The following is an 18,170-nucleotide window of genomic DNA, read 5'->3' as shown; positions in this document are numbered from 1 at the left end:
TACAGACTGGAGGTAAGCTCCCTAGGAGGAATTCACAAAGTTCTACAGACAGCTAGCTATGCCAGAGTGTTTACCACCCCTTTACCCCCTCTCTCCTTGTCTCCCTCTAGTGGAAAAGCCTCTGGTGGTGGAGGACACGTACCTGCTCTGTCCCGCTCCAGTCCTACAGGAAGTGGGAACGTAAGTCAAGACCCTTGCCTCCTGAACTCTTGTACTCCTCAGCACGGTGGCATGATTGGCTGTCACTGGCGGAGTCTATACAGCTATGGAGTGACACTTAATAGGCCATTTGGTCTTTGCATAATTCCAAGCAATTCATAGTCATCTGATTTTACTTTCATATCTCTGAATCTCCCCTTGTGTCTCTGCTCTGTCTGCTTCTCTCTCCTTCCTGGGACGAGTCCCAAGGAACATTTACTACCGTGTCAAGTAGACTTCCTTCTCTGTTTGAGAAAACAATACAATGAAGCTGTATAATGAAAACATTTACGAGGCTTATTCGAGATTTCCTGCATAAATGTTTCTTCTAGACTCTGTAGCCTAAGTTTTTTGGGGGTTGAATGTGTCCCATCACATTGCTCTCTGTCACAGGCAAGCCTCCCTTCACGTCAGTATGAATGAAGGCTTGAGCTTCATCTCCAGCTCTGTCACCATCACCACTGTGAGCTGTGTGAGTACAGTACTGCATGTCATCTCTGCTACCTTAATTTATTTTTTTTGCTTTTCCTGGTAAAGTGAATTCTGAAACTTCCACACTTCCCAGAAGAAAACCTGAATAAAAACACCCCTACAGTAGTCCAGATAATTCCTACTGGAAACAGAGAGGAACCATGCACATCTGTGATGATGAAATAAAAAGACAAATGTTGGGGAAATAACATCAAAACTTTCACAGGACTCTTTTTCTTGTTTTGTCAACAGTCTTTTACATAAAAAATACCACATCAGAAAGTTCCAGTTGCCACATCAGACAGTTTTTCAGTTCCAGATTGTCTGGTGACCTTTCTGCCAGAGACAGAAACTTCTATGAAGAGATCAAAGTGAAGGCAACACCTACCATCTAATTTCAGAGCACTTTGCTTTGACTTTCATTCTGTTTTTACTTACTATCCCATTCACCTCTGAAAATAATCTTGACATGGGGTTGCAGCGGCCTACAACTAACAGTTTTATATTAAAAAAAGGTTTATGAAAAAGTTCACTAGGAACAAAAACATCCAAGAATTGAATGCTTTGTGAGAGATGTTTGGCTTAACCCACTTGATAAATGGGATACCTCCTGGCCACAGGACGAGGAGGCTTGAAGCCCATTCAGACTGAGTAAGCCAAGGAGCAGTTGCAAGGTGAAGATGGCATGGAGGAGGCATGCTTGAAAAGAATGCAAAGGGGGGCGTTTGAGTTCAGTATATGTAGCATATGTAGTCATTGTGTAAGGAAATACTGTCTTTGTAGGGATATTTTGACATTGACTGTAATTAATAGATACAATCAGCCAGGCCTGAGAATATCTTCCCAGCAGTACTTCCTCTAAAATTCGGACGTCTCTGTTCCTGCATGTTGCAGTCCGACGGTACGATCCTGGCCATCGCTCTGCTGATCCTCCTCCTTCTCCTGGCCCTGGCCCTGCTGTGGTGGTTCTGGCCACTCTGCTGCACTGTGGTGAGTGTGCAGTCTGGTGCCAAGTTCCCTCCCACATTCCCACGATCTCCACCAGGACCGTCACAGTTGCCTTTACAGACCATGCTTTATTATCTGGTTCTTTCAGTGTTCAGGTGATCCAGTATCTCAGCTGAACTGACCTTAAGCATATTATGTTCCATCCACAGCTATACAATGATGCACAGAAGCAGCTTGATTGATGTGTTAAAGCGCTTGCAACTGATCTGAAGCCCTTATTGCAATTCCGCTCCAAGAACCCCACCGCCTCTAAATTTTTTATTTCTGTTTAATGCCCAAGGGATCTCTGGAGGAAAGTTTTATTTTTACAGGATGTTATTTATACAAAAAGCCAGAAGAATGTCCTTTAGTCATGTATCAAATACTTAAAAGTACATTTCTCCAAACCAGTTTGTTGAACAATGATACAATTGACATTGACTTTGACTTAATTTCCACAGCATTGACACACTGGCAAGAAAGATAGACAGAGAAAGCATAGCAATAGATCAACATAATCAAACTGGCCTAAACCCTTTAAAAAGAGATAGCCACAGCGGGATTTTAGCACAGTTAGCTTTAAAGAACTCTGAGCATGCAGAGCCAAATAGCACAGTGCAAGTCTTGAAAAACAGTAACAACAATTGAGAGTCTTTGTATCACAATCATTGGCTTCAGCTGCAGAGACCTACAGTATGCAGCACATTGAGTTAATTTCATTAACATTCATCACAGAGGCTTTTAAAGCCAGCCTGCTGGTGTCCAATTAGAATTCAAAGGTTTCCAAAAAAATCCATCATTTCACCAAATCCACTTCTCGAAAAGGCTCCAGAAAAACACCTACAATTTTGATGTTTGAGAATTTTGAGGATTAGCAAATGTGCAAATGAAACTTTGTGCTGTGGGAGAAATGGAGCCCATTCTTAGAAGTTGAGGTAGCACAGTCACAGACGTTACTAGATATTGCATTCAGGGAAGGAGTGCACTGGTAGTTCATGGGATTGTGCGGAATTCTGGCAGGATGAAGTGTTGCGCAGCAACCGAAAAATCCAAAACCGGTTTATAAACAAAAGGGAAAATCGTTCTCATAACACAATTAAAACATAAATCCAGGCACTGTTCCCTCTTTCCCAACTCTCTCTCATCTTGGAACAGAAAACGCTGGAAATGCTGGAGAACAATCTGGATTCAGAGCTGGAAAGGCTCTTGGAAGAGAGGAATGAGGTGGGGGTGGGGGGCAACGTTTTACCCCAGTGAGCCTTGGGCAGGTTCTGCAAGCCTGCGTGTCTGCTGTCAGTGTCTGTGTGTCAGGCCTGCGCTGCTTCTCCCAGTGGAACAGCAGTGAGATCAGTGTCTTTAGAGAGAAAATACGGGAGAGAGCAGGGTCACTGCCTGAAACGGTACAGCAGGAGGGCTGAGCTCAAATACCATTGCCATTATCAACACTGACGAGATGTTTTCTTCTGTTACAATGGCCAAGAGTTTTGACTTAAAAAATTAAAATGCATTTATTTGAAGAGTATGTAATCTTTGCTGAACCAGGCCAAACTGCTGTTAACAGCCCTAGAGAGTATTCATTCCTATGGCATACTGCAAATAGTAGAGTATCATTTTGTGTCTTTTAAAACTGGTAAGCCAAGAATATCTAGGGCAACATCAGGAAAATTGGGTTCATTTTTAAATCTTAGCTTTGGTTTTCCACTGACACATCTTCAGATCCAAAATCTTTTATTATTGTGTTTATTTCCAAGGGACACCTTAAGTGGTGTTGTTTCGGAAAAGTATCCCATGTTACCATAGGAAATGGGACAACCTTGTTTTAATGGAAAACACCTCAAGGATATCACAGGAAAAAGTCCATTTCCATATCCGTGCTTCAGCAACATCTGCTCATAGACCGAAAATGATCCAGCTGATCTTCAGTATAGAAATGTGGAATGGAAGTTAATTTCTGTGTCATTTCAGAGGTGCCATAGTTCATTTTATTGACGTATGGTGGCCAATATCCACATTGCTAGTTATTATAGGTTCACCTGGCGAATAGTATCAGTTAATTGACAATAAAAGGGAATCTCAAAGTCATGCTGTGACATTTTCTTTCCATTAGTTTTCACAAGTTCCAGTGTTCTCTAGAAAAGTAAGAAACGTGTTTGAACATACTGTAATGGTTTTGCATGAAGGCGTGGGTCTCTCGTATCCAAATTTAATTTGACCGAATTTTAGCTGATTGAGAACCAATGCAAACAATCAAAACCCCAACGAATACTGTACCACTGTTCACTGTTTGTGGTTAGAAATAGCATTTAAGAGTATTCTAGGTTCAAACAGAAAGACTATTTTTAGCTATTTAAATATTTTAAACTATTATCATTTATCAAACAGCAAATAAATTAAATCAGATTGAAACATATTCATTCTTACATTGCAGAAATTACCAGAGTTTTTGCCTCTTTTTCAGTCTTAATTTTTGTGGTTTACAACTCAAAATAATTCACCTACTACACAGACACCCCAGTTAATCAGGTTTCATGACAGGTTGTCAAAGAAGAAAGAGATGAACCAGAGCTAAACTCATAATATCCAGCTCTCTTTAAAAAACAGAGTGGCAGCAGAGACCCCTTGTTTTCTCCCACTATGTCTTACGAAAGGCACACATGGCTTGCACATTGTTGGGCCATAACAGTTTCCTTGTAAATAACATAAAAAAAACGTTTTTAGTCATGTGTTTTCATGCAGCCCAGCTTCTTGGAACACATTAAACAAATTATTCCAGCTGTAGTGCACTAATCAAAGCAATGTAGGTCAAATTCCTGGGCTGATGGGAGCATGTGTTTTTATGTTTTTATTGTTTTTTTTCTTTTTTCTTTTCCTCTCACAGATTATTCGAGAGCCGCCACCCCCTGTCCCAGAAGACAGTGAGGTAAGACCCATTGCAATTGTGCGTGTGTTGTTATTCGATGCGTTTTTGACCAATCTATACAGGCCAGGCTCCCAGATGGCTAAGCTTGAAGACGGTGCCATATTTCCATTTCGTCCGTGGCCAGGAGTCTCTTAGCATCACTGGGAATGGGCTGATATTCTCAGTTTGCTGTCCACCAGCACCACTTGTCTTCCAGGCCAGCTGCCTGCAGGCTTTAGTGACACTATCAACCCACATTAACTTTGATCTTCAGTGCAGTATCTCATAATTGCTTTGATGTATACAGTCCATTAAGACATGCAGATATGTCTGCCTCAAGAACTACATAATGACCAGTGCTATTAGAACGATTCATCACGATTCACTCAGAGCAGAAGTGACTAAAGGATGTCCCTCACTGGCGACACAAACCTGTTTGCACAGAGTTCAAAAACTAGAAAAACCAACAAACGACTGGAGGCCATTTGGCCCATGATATCCATTGGGTTGCTGGGAATGTCTTGATCCAGGAATCTAGTCATTTCTTGAAAAAACATGAGGGGGCCACTTGACCCTTCTATCTCGTTTGGTAGTTAGTAGCTAACTGATTCAAGGATCTCATCCAGCTGTTCCTTGAAAGAAGCCGTCAGCTTCAACATTGTATACAGTCAGTACCGTGAACTCCTGTGGCTTTTGAGTTTAAAATCATTCTTGTGTGAGGGACTTTTACCAGAAGCTTTCTGGAAATGTAAATAAATTATGTCACATGCTTTCGTGTTATCTAATGTACTTGTCACTCGTTGATACAAGACTCTCAACCAGCTGTTTCTTGAAAAAAGCCATTACATCGGCTTCAACAACATGGCTGGGCATTTTGTTTCATTTTCCCACAAGGCTTTGGATATATAAGTGCCTCCTGTTCTCAATTATAAATGCACTTCCTCTTGTGCCCTCTGGTTTGTGTTTCGCTGTTTAAGCTGAAGAAATCCCTTGTGTTGGCATTGTCAATGCTCTGGAGGATTTTGAATACTTGTATCAGATCCCCTGTAGTCTTCTGTGTTCAAGACTAAACACGTTCAGTTCCTTCATCCTATCTGTGTAAGACTCTCCCTTAAGTCTACTCTCTGGATGAATATCTTATCTATAACATGGATACTTTTCCATTTAACAGTATAGTTTCTGTATATTGTTCAGTAATGTAGTGTTATAGAAGGTAGCAGTAAGATACCCAAGTCTTGGGCAAGCTTTATAGCCGAAGCACCCTAACTCTGATAGGAGCAACCTACTGTACCTTCATTTAAAATTAGTCTTTGAAAGAATGAGTCACTCGGGAGCTAGTCCTGGTTCATCCCCAAGAATTCGGAGTCTTAAACCAGGGGCAGGAACATATGGAAACAGTCCCAGACCTTCTCTTGTGCCTCGTCTGTTTCCTCTTGCTTTGATTTACCCACACATTATTTCTTTTGGTCTCTGTCTCACCCCTATCACATTCATTTTAAATTTAAGGTCTTCCCTGCCTGTGCCACTCCAGATTTTACACACCTGCTCCCAGTGAGTGATTAGTGTGCTAACCATGATAGAGTAACATGGCATATCACTGAAAAAAAATGCCGACACAGCCGATTTTGAATTTGTTACAGTGTCTCTATAACAAAATCAACTACTGCACATTTCTTTCTTCTCTGTAGCCTATTTTTGTGTTCTACCAAGAGAATGCAAGAATCAAAAGACAGGGCCTTCTCCAGTTTTGGGGCATTTATTACATTTTTTAACAGTGTTCCACTTAATTATCAGGATATTTTTGTCTAGTTGTTAAATAATTTGAAGAACCAAGTCGAATTAAACAAAAACAGACATAGAGGACTTGAATGTGAAATAATCTGAAATGTGAGTATGAAAAAAGGGAAATCAGACAGCTGCTCTGTAACAACAGAAAAACAAAAATAGCTCATTAATCAAGACTAAATGTTAAAAATATTTTTTTCAGAAAACCAAAAACAGAAGTCCTGTGCTCACAAAGCCCCTAAATAAACAGGGCTTTGCGAAATGTTGCCCGAAGCCTCTTCTTGTCTTATGCAAACCTCTGCTTTGCCTTTCTCTGTCTCCTTCCCTCTCTTTGTTCTGCTTCTCCTGTAGCCTGATCCTGAAAACAGGAAATGCCAGGACTTAAGGAATGTCTCACAAGATCCCCAGTCCTTGACAGTCGAAATCTGCCTGGAAATACACAGGCTGAGCTTTGAGATTGAATGGTTGTGCCTGCACACAAACATCCCCCCCCCCCCCCCCACACACACACAAACTCTTCCTTGCAGGGTGTTTACACTCATACTCATGTGCTTCATGGAAGGGGCTGATCTTTGACTTTTGGCTGCCTGACAAACTAACAAAAAGTAACACTGAATGCTTCAGCAGCCTGGTGCTGGCAGTTATGAATGTATTTATTGGTACACTGAGTGTTGAAATCAACTACATTTCACTGCCCCATTTAGACAATGCCATTTCACACTCGGCAAGAGAGCTTAAAAGCCCCACTGCTGCTTGCTTCTGGCAACAAGTTACAGCAAAACTCACCCAGAGGGTCAGAGTATCAGGACAGAAAGATCAGTCAATACTATAATAACGCAGACAAAAGATTGTTCGAGGAAGAGCAGGGTTAATGTATAGTGCTGAGGGGGTTTGTGTTTGATTGGCATTTGAATATATGACAGCTATAAGGTTGAGCATGTTGAATAGCCCTTACTGGTGTACAGTATATACAAGCCCTTTCATAAACTCCTTCAAATTGACACCCACCTTCTCAACTTAATTTAATACAAAATTTCTGCTGGAGGAGCCTGTTGTGACAATCTATAGGGATGCGGATGTCAGCCAAAGACCGAACCTACCTTAAAATAACTCGGCCAGTGGTGGCCCGAAATTGAGACGGGTCATTGGAGCTGAGTAGGGTGCAGTCTGCTGATGTGAGAGGGAACTGGGATGCACAACAACCCCTCTGCCTCTAGCTAGGGATGTGGGGAAGTAGGCACTAATCTGTTAAGCCTGTCATTAGGATCGGGGGCTGGTGGATGGGGCTGCTGGGGTCAGACTGGAGGAAGTGGCATTCTGAATGCGAGAAACACAGAATCAAATTGCGTAATCAAAATTGATTAAAATCAGTCCCGACTGCTGCTAAACGTCCTCCTCTTGAACAGTCGGCCTTTTCAAAGCAAAGTACTGGATTGATCGTACAGTCCCAGAAATGGGTCTCAGGAGCGGTCCTGATATTGTTTGTTGGCTGGTTTTGGAGAGATTAAATAGCATCAGGATGGTTTGGAGAATGCACTGGCCAGACTCCAAAACTTCAAATCTTGAGGAGCTGATCATAAAGGAACGAAACTGTTCAAATGACAAGCAGGGTCCTATAACTATAGCAAGTCCTATAAGATATGCAATGAGATCAATCTCTCTTTGATTAAAAAATCAGAGATGAACTAAAAAAACAAAATTAAGAGCCAGGTTCCTCTCATGTATTTAAGGACTAAACATGACAAAAATAAATGATCTATTCCAACAGCAATACATAGCATTGACAAAGCATACCAGGGCTGAAGAAGAGTTTTTAATTTGCTTTAAAGTGGTTCTAATTAAGACCACTTGCAAAACCATCTGTTTCTGGGTGCAATCCAAGTCCCTTTCAAAATACATTACACCACTGCAACACAATAGTCAATCCAACATGAGAAGAGGATTAGCAGAAGTGCTCATGACTCACAATGAGGAATGCTAGATGATAATGCTGATATTAATATCAACAACAACAGCTTAAGCTAACTCAAAGAATTTAAGAAAACTCAGGGAGGCCAGATTGTACAAGCCAAGAGTCGAGTATATGCAGGGTGCTGGGATAAGCATCACCATGAACAATGCCTTCCGACCATTCATGATTACATGGATCAGGACTTTAATTAACAGTACAGGGGAACTGGTTCACAATTCTGGTCCAGAGGTAAGAGTGCCCCCTATGGGTCTGCCAATGCTCCGTCCACTTGCATCCTGGTTTTCCTCGAAGGTCCCTCAACCCAGCTACTGATCAGGTTAAGCTTGCTTTGCTTAACCAATTGAGTATGTGATTTCTACAGTTTCGAGTTTCAAAATAAATGGCTCATACTGCTGGCTGTCTCACCTGCTCATACCCGATGAAGGGTCCACAGCCGAAACGCTCTGTTTCCTTTCTTCTCTTTTCAGCATGGAATAAACCTATTCATCTGAAACATACTGTTTTTCCTGAACAAAAGTGTCTCTGCCAGTTGTGCAACAACATAAACACTGTTGAAATACAGCACAGTGTAGCTTAACAGCGTCTAGGTCTATATTTCACCCATGAAATATATTGAGTGTTGCTGCATCACAATAAATTCCATTTCCATGCTGGGCTTTCAAAACATGTTTATGAGTGAGTTTGGGTAGCAAATAAAAACGAAGAGACTCAAATCTCTGCAGCCCTTCTCAGGTTCATAGAAAAGGGGGAATTGCATCAGCCTCCTAAGTGAATGCCCCAGCCTCTACTGGGCCAGAGTCTATTAGATAGCTCCAGGAAAGCAACACTGCACAATTAAATGCTGAAATTTGATGAGGGGGCTGATGGTGGATTTGGAAGGGCAGCGCTGGCTTCTGTCATTTCCTGAGATCTGACGCAAACAGTCCAGGGAAAGAGTGGAATGAGGAGGTGTGGAGGGGGGGTGGAGGGTGGTAGGTCATTTGCTTTGCATTAAGATATTAAGATGGAAAAATGAAGTCATGCCCAGATTTGGCATCTCGCAATGTGTTAAAAGAAAAAGAAAACTAGGGGTTTACAATTTGGCACGCAGGATGGGTAAAATACGAGGCTGTTCTGCGTTATATGTAATGTTCCACTGAAACTGGTGCAAGTCCCAGTCACACTGTTGTACGAATATGATTGGTAAATATGAGAGCAGACAGCGTGTGGAAAGGACAGTGCATTGCTCCTCTCTAGTGCTGTATCACCACCTGCCCTGTGTGTCTCATTCCAGGACGAAGAGGATGACGGGGCGCCCAAGAAGAAGTGGCCAACCGTAGACGCTTCCTATTATGGAGGCAGAGGAGTTGGAGGCATCAAAAGAATGGAGGTGAGTTACTTAGGGAGAGCTGAGGAGGAAAGAGGCAGGCCGTGAAATGAGCACATTATTAATCATTTATTTGCGTTTGTACTCATTTGTCCAGCTGGTCATTTTACTGGAGCAGTCTGAGTAACGTTTCTTGCTCAAGAGTAGAACAGCAGTGCCCCAGGGAGCTGAACCCCTAACCATCGGTTTGCTGGGAAACGTGTCACTCCAGCTTTGATATGGTATTTTGCTGAGTGGTCTGATGGCAGATCTCTATAGCAGATTTCCATGTCTTCACTTGGACGGTACACCTAACTCATTTCATACCACTGGCAGATTCGTGAGATGGAGGGGGCTGCCTAACGGATATGGTGCTGATGTTGCAGGTGCGCTGGGGAGAAAAGGGCTCCACAGAGGAAGGCGCCAAGCTGGAGAAGGCCAAGAACGCTCGAGTGAAGATGCCGGAGCAGGAGTTCGAGTTGCCTCCTACCCGCACACTAAACAATGGCATGCGCAAGCCGCCGGGGCCCAGAAAGTGGTACTCCCCCATCAAGGTACGAGCAAAATGAACGCCTTTAAAATACACTATCCTCCTGCTTGTGCCATCAGATCTGAAACACTGTCTAAACACCATTCCTGAATTCTGTCTAAATTGTTCAAGTGTAGAACTGCCTACCACCATTAACTTACAACCTAAACAACACCAACAGTGAACCACTTTACCAGATTCACCTAGAGCTTCCTGTCACCAATTCTGTCCCCAGTCTACCTCTAAAGTACAGGTACAGTGGTGGCTAGGTACCAGACATGAGAAATATTCAGAATTCATAATTAAGTGAATCTTTGGCCGCAGCAATTTGCAATATGCCATTCAGCCAGGTGAGTTAAGGTACTGATCCCTCAAAGTGGGCCAAGGGTGGTGTGAAATGGTTAGATAAATGGGATTATAAAAACACTGCTTTTCCTGCCCCTTGCAGTCCATGATGAGTAAACTCAAGGAAAACCCAAACTTCTGATTACAGTGTTTGCCATCGTCAACATACTACAGATGTGGGAGTTTTTTTAAAAATATGCATCCATTATGGTTCACACCAGGGGTTTCTAACTCCAGTTCATGGAATCTGAAATCCAGCAGCTTTTCTGTCTTTCCTAAAGTGGTAAACAGCTTGTCACCCAGGAAAGTTGTTCCACTGATCCAGGAAGCGGTTACTCTCCAATCCAGGTACCAGCAGAGTGAAAGATTTAAGTGGACCAGCTTATCCCTTCCATCACAGCCTTAGACTGTTGAAGATTCAAAGAGACCGACTGGATTCCATACCTCAAGGATTCACGTGCTGATCTACGTGCTAAAGACAAAGCAAGAAAAAGGAACAAAAGTGCACAAGAAGTCTTGCGGATTGGTTGTCTGAACCTGTCCAGTATGAACCTTTGGGCTGTTTCCTTCCCTCAGGGGGAGGCTAGGACAGTGGGCATGCTGGAAGCGTTCATGCACAAGATCTCACGCTCCTCATAGTGATTCAGAGAGGGTGGCCAAATTCACTAACGAAATGGCGATTCCAAATTGAGAATGGATGCAGGCACCGAAAAGAAAATGACTGGCTCTTCCATAAATAAATGCCGAATAGAGACTGAGGCTCATCCCACCCTTCTCTGTGCCCCCGCTGAGGGCCTGCCCTATCTGAGAAGAGCTAACCCTGATCGGTGCTGGCTGGTTGGAGTGTGTCTGGACGCTGCCTTGAGGTCTGTGGCGCTGCTGGAATGGCTACCGAGGCGGGATCGAGACTAAACCATAATTTGCAGTATGTGGTTGGGACGCAGAAAAAGGGGTGCAAACCAGCCCTGAGGAACTGAGCCAGCGGAACGGGAACAGCAACTTTGTTCGCACTGACATTTTCAGCTAAAGCCTTAACATTTCATCATTGGGTACTCAGCTTCAGCTCTACCCAAGTGCCTTGCTCACTGTGGAGTTTTATCTGATGATCCCTAGGTCACCTGAGTGCAGGCGGACAGTGAGTGATGTAGTGTTTGCGGACCAGTAAGCGGCAGTTCTATCACTGCCATCAAGAACCAGGTCTCCCGTGTTGTAATAATATTCTTCAGGGAGGGCTACTGTTTTGCTTTTGATAATACCTCGTACTGACCCATTGTGAGTCCCGAGTCCCGCAGTTGTAGGCTAAAGTTCTAAAGGTTTTTATAAGGGCAGAGGGACTTACGTAGTGCACATGTTACGCCTGTTAAAAATACTATGATCTCCACTCCACCACGAGATCAGAAAATCTGTCCAGAAATGCACCAAATTGTGTGCAGTGTTTTCTCTTTTCCTGCTTTTTTACCAGTTTTCTCCAGGCCCATCTAAGATTGTTTCCTGCTTAAGAAGTTTAAAAAAACTTTGAGTGAGTCACAAAGGGAAAGCCACAAAGGGATAGCTCCGGACTCAGTACTAAGGCACTGAGATTTTACACAGTGAAAATATTAAGGCTGTGCATATTTATAACTTTAACACCAATCCTGATTTCACTCCTTCAATCCAAATACTGTACATGTAAGGATAAAGGATGTATCCTTCCATTTTCTAGCAATTACATTTATGCAGCTGTTGTGTTTACAGTACACTCTGGTGAACACATAAACAGTACCTTCCCATCAGTATACTGTAGATGTGGCATTGTTTTAGGTACTCTTCTGCTCCTATGATTTTATTAAACTGTACTCTGTCTCTTCATCTACCAACAGAGATCTATAGTCTTTCCTAAATTTCTTGGCTTCTTGATTAGAAAAACTAAAAGTACAACTAAATTACTGATCCCTTTCTTCACCTTAAGAGCTGAATTTATGCTGTTAATAAAAGGGAAAATGAGATCAGTCCAATCCAAGTTGCTGCTCCCATATCTGCAAGGACAGTCTATCATGTTGTAATTGTCTCGTGGCTTGCATTATTGCAAAAAATTAAAAAAACAAAAAACAGATCTCATTTTGAGATTGCAACAATATTTTGAGTGGTAATATCTGATACCCAGAGCAATAAATAAAGCTGGTTTGTTACCAGGGCTACTCCCATTCATTTCCCTGCTAAAAACCCTGTCTTCTGTCCATGGCTATTAGGTTGGATATGAATGGTCCTAAACTAAATTTAAAACATAGATAGCAAGCCAGATACAAAGTAACAGTTGGGTAACAAATTCACTGTGTTTCTCAGAGAAAAGTGAACAGACATTTCACTTACAGCACGGGTTCTTGAAATGCTGAAATACAGTCGCTGGAATCTGAGTGCTGTTAAAATTCAGCGGGCTGGCCAGCAAACCATGTCTGACACCTTGTTTTTACGGTTATCCCTGCAGTTATGCAGGATAGTTTATTCCAATTTCCAATGACATTTAACATAACGTTATTCAAAAACAGTAGCTGTGCTCAATTCACATCCCCTTCATTTCAAAATTATTTTAAAAAGCTGATTTCTTAATTACAATGTAATTTTCTGTGCACCAAAAGTCTAATGGTTCAAGCTTTCTGAAGATGATTTATGAGCTTGTTTGTGTGCTTGTGTGGCAATGCCTTGGAAATGCAGACAGGGAATCATAATTAGTGATTTAATGAACTGCACAAAGTTAATTGGCGTGGATGTAATCCAATGTTATTGCAGCACAAGACGACTTTCAATTGGATGTACACCCACAGCATGCCCTGTCTGCCTAAGGTGATCACGAGACTGGTCACGAACACTGTTCCTGTGTGGAAAACTTCCTCTGAAGAGCCTAGCTCAGTCCGGGAGAAGAGCGAGTTAATCTATTGTTTCATAAATAAAGATCTGCTAGGGGATCAGTAATGGGAACCAGACATGAACTGAAATGACCTCAGAAAACTGAAGCTGCAGAGCTAGCGGTTTTCAGCAGAAAAACAGATTCCATTCTCTCTTTTTACTGCCTTTTTCTTTTCGCTAGCAGTGACTGGAACCTCAGAATTCTGAATGAGCAGAAGAGGATTGAAAAACTAAACTTTTTCATGCAGATTTTTGAGAACAAAGCAAAGCAGGGGCTATAGTCAAAGAGTTAAACAAACAGCAAATGCAGTCAGGTCAGCATCGTGAAAAGCACAAGTAAGAAAACACATTCGAACAGATTTCTCTAATATCAAAGCATGTGACTGACCGGATAAGAGTGAGGACCCACAGACCTCACCTCAGTCCCACCAGAGCTTGCTTTTTTGTCTCTATTAATCTTTAGCTTTAATTCTTTAGCTGATCCCTTAAACCAAGGTGAATTTACAATTCAAAGCCAAATTTGCCAAGTACATTCAGGAGTCAGAAAACAAGTTTAGAAATCAACAAAACATAAAAACAATCATACACTGGGCTGCAACATTTGCTATCCTATAGGCTGAAATTATTTTAAAATTATTATTCATCAAAATTATTCATCAAATTCAATCAAAAACAATTTCAAGTTAATTGGTCTGTTTATTCTATTAATTGTATATAGGCAAATCAGAATAATATTTTAATCTGTAAAAACTACTGTACCTTTAAAACTAAACCTTTAAAACTACCTGTACCTACTGTACCTTGAGAAAAAAAAGGTGTTTGATAGGTAACTGAGCAGCACAGTAACCAGGAAGATCTCTCTTGTGGAGCTTTGGTGCTAATGGAGGTCACTGTGTTGTCTGCTGCAGGGCAAGCTGGATGCTCTGTGGGTTCTGCTCAGGAAAGGCTATGACCGTGTGTCAGTGATGAGACCTCAGCCTGGTGACAAGGTAAGAGTGCAAGCCTCGATTTTTTATCCCTGCATCCAGTGAGCGAGCGCCTTCAAAAAGTCATCAATTAGCCTTCATCTCTGTGATCTCCTTGCAGCAAATGTTATTTCTCCTCCTTGTATCAGGACTCCTTTATAGTGTCACCCATCTCTCAAATCTAAAAAGTGTAGAAATCTGTCATGGCAAAGAATGTGTCTCTGTTGGAGACCACAATCAGCCAGGATTGAATCTCAGCAGGAGCAGAGGAGAGATGCGCTCATCACACTTCCTTACTAGTACTGTCCATTGTTTCTGAGATCTTAAGTGAGCCTTGTTTCAGGAACCAGGGTTTTGATCTGTGCAGCACCACACCACTTCTCAAAGATGACAATGTGTAGGACAGAAACCAACTTCTGCAGCACTGCTTAGCAAATACAAGCAGAAAGGAAATGATTTTGTGGTAGGTCATCCTTTTGAAGGGCTTGCTCGTTAATACATCTGTGTGTCTATTTGAGTTTCACATCAGTTGAAAAGATAACTGTACGCTGTTTCCCGATGATCTCTTATTTGTAACCTATGTATGCGCAGGTGTAAGGGCAGGCCTGTTGCATATTGATGCATGCACATCTGTGTGCACAGCATCATTCCTGACACATACAGTATATCCTGAACCTCCTACCACCGCCTTTTTGTTCCCCTTGGACTTGTGGAACCATGTCACATGCAACCTCCTTTACTTTTTCAGAAGCTCAACATTCAGGCAAAGTCCCTAGTTGGCAACAGATCTAGGATTTCAAAAGCCCTGTTTGTATGTTTGTGCAATAGTATTGGGATCACTGTTCAGATGGAGTGAAGTATTGGGGTGCCTCCTAAAGAAACACTGTGAAAGACTCCTCTGGAAGCACCCCGGGATTTAAGAAGAGGGAACCGGAGTGTGCGGTTCAAGCAGTGAGATTGTCTTGAATTGTGCAGAGCCTGCTTTATGGCAACAAACTGCTTTTCTGGGCTGTGTCATGCTTTCCACAGCCTAACGGAGCATTTTAGATCATTAGACATTTCGTGCTCTGGCATTGCTCTCTGGTGGCATAGTTTAATCAAGCATGATTTCTGCAAGAATCTCTGCCGTTTCTTTTCCTTCGATTCCAAAACTCTTCTCAGTGCAAAACAAAAAGAAAGGATGTGCGGTTGTGTATATCAGAGGCACTGAACTAAATGAACACAGACAAGGCCTTTCACCCCACTAGGTCCTGTCATTTTCCTGTCTCCAGCCTTGCAGACCTCCAGTCATTAAGTTTCATAGTTGGTTTCAATCAGTGGCTAAAGATCACCACAGTCTAAAGACAGCAAATAAATTCAGTGAAGTAACTGACAGCTGGGACTGAGGGGAAATCACACAGTTGCAGACTTTTATGTGATTCTGTCACAACATCAAGCTGCATTTTGAAAGCTCCCGGCATGTTTTGGCTAAGTAATAATAGCCCGGTACTAGCTGAGAGTGCATGAAACTGTTACCTAGTGTCTGCCCTTTTTACAGCCTGTCAACAGCTCTTCATGTGAGAAACCTGTTCAGATTAATAGATATTCAGTGGGATAAAACTTTGGAAACGCGTATGATCCTCTGGTGAAGGATACATGTTCAGATTTTAAGTCTAGGTTTCAAAATACATGCTGTTAAAATACGAAAGAGCACTGCCAAAGCCAAACTCTTGAGTACTAAAATGTGTGAAAACCAGCAGCAGTTTCAGGGGTAAGCAGAATTCCAGGCCTCGCCTGATGTGACATGGCAGTACACGCACCATCATGTAGCCTCTCAAACGTCAGACACAAATGTTTTTCAAATTAAAGAGTTAGGCCATCCTCAAGATACAACAAAGACTTTAGGTTTATTTGAAAAAAAACAACAACAAAAAGGATTCTGTCAACAGTAAAGCTTTCATTTTCTAACCTCCCCAGATTTTGTAGGCAATTTAACTAAAAAAAGAAGTGCAACCACAAGCTTTTGGTCCTGTGAGCGAGCTTGGGGCTTTGGCTTCTGCATATGAGTGAAGAGAGGGCAAGGCCTGGCATTAATGAATACTGTAAATAAAACACAATATTAGAACTTCAGCTTCCCCTTTTTTTCTTGATAATGGTAGCACCCATCCCAAACTCTCTGACGTTAAACAGGAGCTCAGATGTTAGGAAAAGAGTGGGATGGGAGGTTGGATCTACTTAAAACCTTGAGCACAGCTGTTTGCAATAACGTGCATGCAGAGAAGAGGCTGATGGGAAGTTATGAGCTGGCATTCAAACCTCGCTGTTGAGCTGTAGGTCTGCTTGCATTGCGCCTGACTCCAGGAATTTGCTCAGTGTGTTTAAGTCATTAGCAGCACTCAGTTAGGTTCTTTCCCTATTCCAGCTACTACACAATGCAAGGGCTTCACAACCACGCTGGGGGAATATCATGGGGATGTGGCAGGGATCCTGTTGACAGCTCTTGGTGGGGGGTGGGGGGGGGGACTGCCCCTTGTGCTCTTTTTCAGATGTATACAAGATTGGTTTTGGTAAATCTCAGATTGTCCATATGTTCTTTTCACTTTTAAACTTGCATTAACAAACAGGACTGGCCACCACCTCCATTGAAGCTAGACACGTTACAGCACATCCCTAGCCTAAATAAAGGTTCATGCTGAGCTCGTTGAGAGCTGAAGGTCCATGTGTACCACCATGCCTTAGCAATCCAGTCTAATGTGTCTCAATACCTTTCGTTAGTCGAAGGGGAAATTATAAGTAGCCAGGGAGTCTCATCTGAAACTCCTTCTAAGCAGCAGGTAACAGGGTGTTGGCCACATGAAAGGATGTCCTGGGTTAATTAGGTCTGGGTTAATGAAGCTGTGCTCTGTTCTTTGGTGCCTGAGATTCACATGTTGTGTATCTGATTGGGGAATGTCTTTAATGTGGGCTCTGTAGTACAGAGACCATAAATGTGGCAGAGAGAGGAAGAGAGGCAGAATACGGAGAGGGTGGGGGAGAAAATTCATGGCAGCAGGAGAGGGAAATGGGGGAGTGAAAGAGATGTGAGAGAGAGAAGAAAGGGGTCTGAGAGATGGAGACACAATGAAAGTGGGCAGGGAGACATGGGAGGAGAGAGGAAAGGGACAATAAGAAAACAAGGAGGAAGGAAAATAGGAGATGGAAACAGCAAAGGAAATGAGAAAATGAAAGGTCTGTCGATGGGAGAAGAAAGGAATAAGGAGAGAGTGGGAATGGAGAGAAGGAGACATCAAGATAGGAAAAAGGAACAGGAGAAAATCTGTCATCATGAGCAAGACCAAGAGCCAGCTTTAATACCACAAGAAAGGAGCCTTTAAACAAAGTGTCTTTAGATGGCAGGGGGGATCAGAGGCCATGAAGTCATTCATTAGTCTTTCACTGGCAAAGTCTACAGCAGAGTCTCAAAACCGCCGTGATTCCTAACCAGCCCTGAACCTTGACTCGCCATGCTTTTGTCAACTTAGTGTAAGTGTTCTGAGATCGGACAGCCTAGCAGAGCTGTGCTGCAACTGCAATCAGTGTGCCTCACCCTGTCATTTGCTTTATTTGCTGTCTGTTGTGGCTGCGGGTAAAAACCAAGGAATTCTTTATTTTCCATTCAATTAATTTCTTGTGCTATACTCTGTTGTATAGTACATGAACTTGTAATCTTAATTGCCTTTAGGTTTTTTCATTTAAGTCCTATTCCACTGAAAAATAACCATTCAGTGGAGTAATTGGGTATCTTGTGTGTTTGTGTGGAGGGGGAAGAAAGT

At 42.4% G+C, this 18,170-nt stretch overlaps 1 protein-coding gene across 1 annotated transcript in view; it reads left to right on the top strand.

The window, feature by feature from the left end:
- antxr1a (ANTXR cell adhesion molecule 1a) overlaps positions 1–18,170 on the top strand; it is a 58,914-nt gene that overhangs the window by 26,815 nt on the left and 13,929 nt on the right. Inside the window, exons 11-17 of the mRNA XM_088909311.1 lie at positions 111–180; positions 592–670; positions 1,564–1,659; positions 4,535–4,576; positions 9,586–9,681; positions 10,044–10,211; positions 14,323–14,403. Of these exons, the coding sequence (XP_088765437.1) occupies positions 111–180; positions 592–670; positions 1,564–1,659; positions 4,535–4,576; positions 9,586–9,681; positions 10,044–10,211; positions 14,323–14,403 (632 nt within the window). The remainder of the gene's footprint in view (positions 1–110; positions 181–591; positions 671–1,563; positions 1,660–4,534; positions 4,577–9,585; positions 9,682–10,043; positions 10,212–14,322; positions 14,404–18,170) is intronic.

Source organism: Atractosteus spatula, chromosome 2, assembly GCF_055471065.1.
Source record: "Atractosteus spatula isolate fAtrSpa1 chromosome 2, fAtrSpa1.hap1, whole genome shotgun sequence".
In the NCBI taxonomy this organism is placed as follows: Eukaryota; Metazoa; Chordata; class Actinopteri; order Semionotiformes; family Lepisosteidae; genus Atractosteus; species Atractosteus spatula.
The sequence above is the reverse complement of the archived record's forward strand: the minus strand, read 5'-3'. Positions and strand labels throughout refer to the sequence as shown.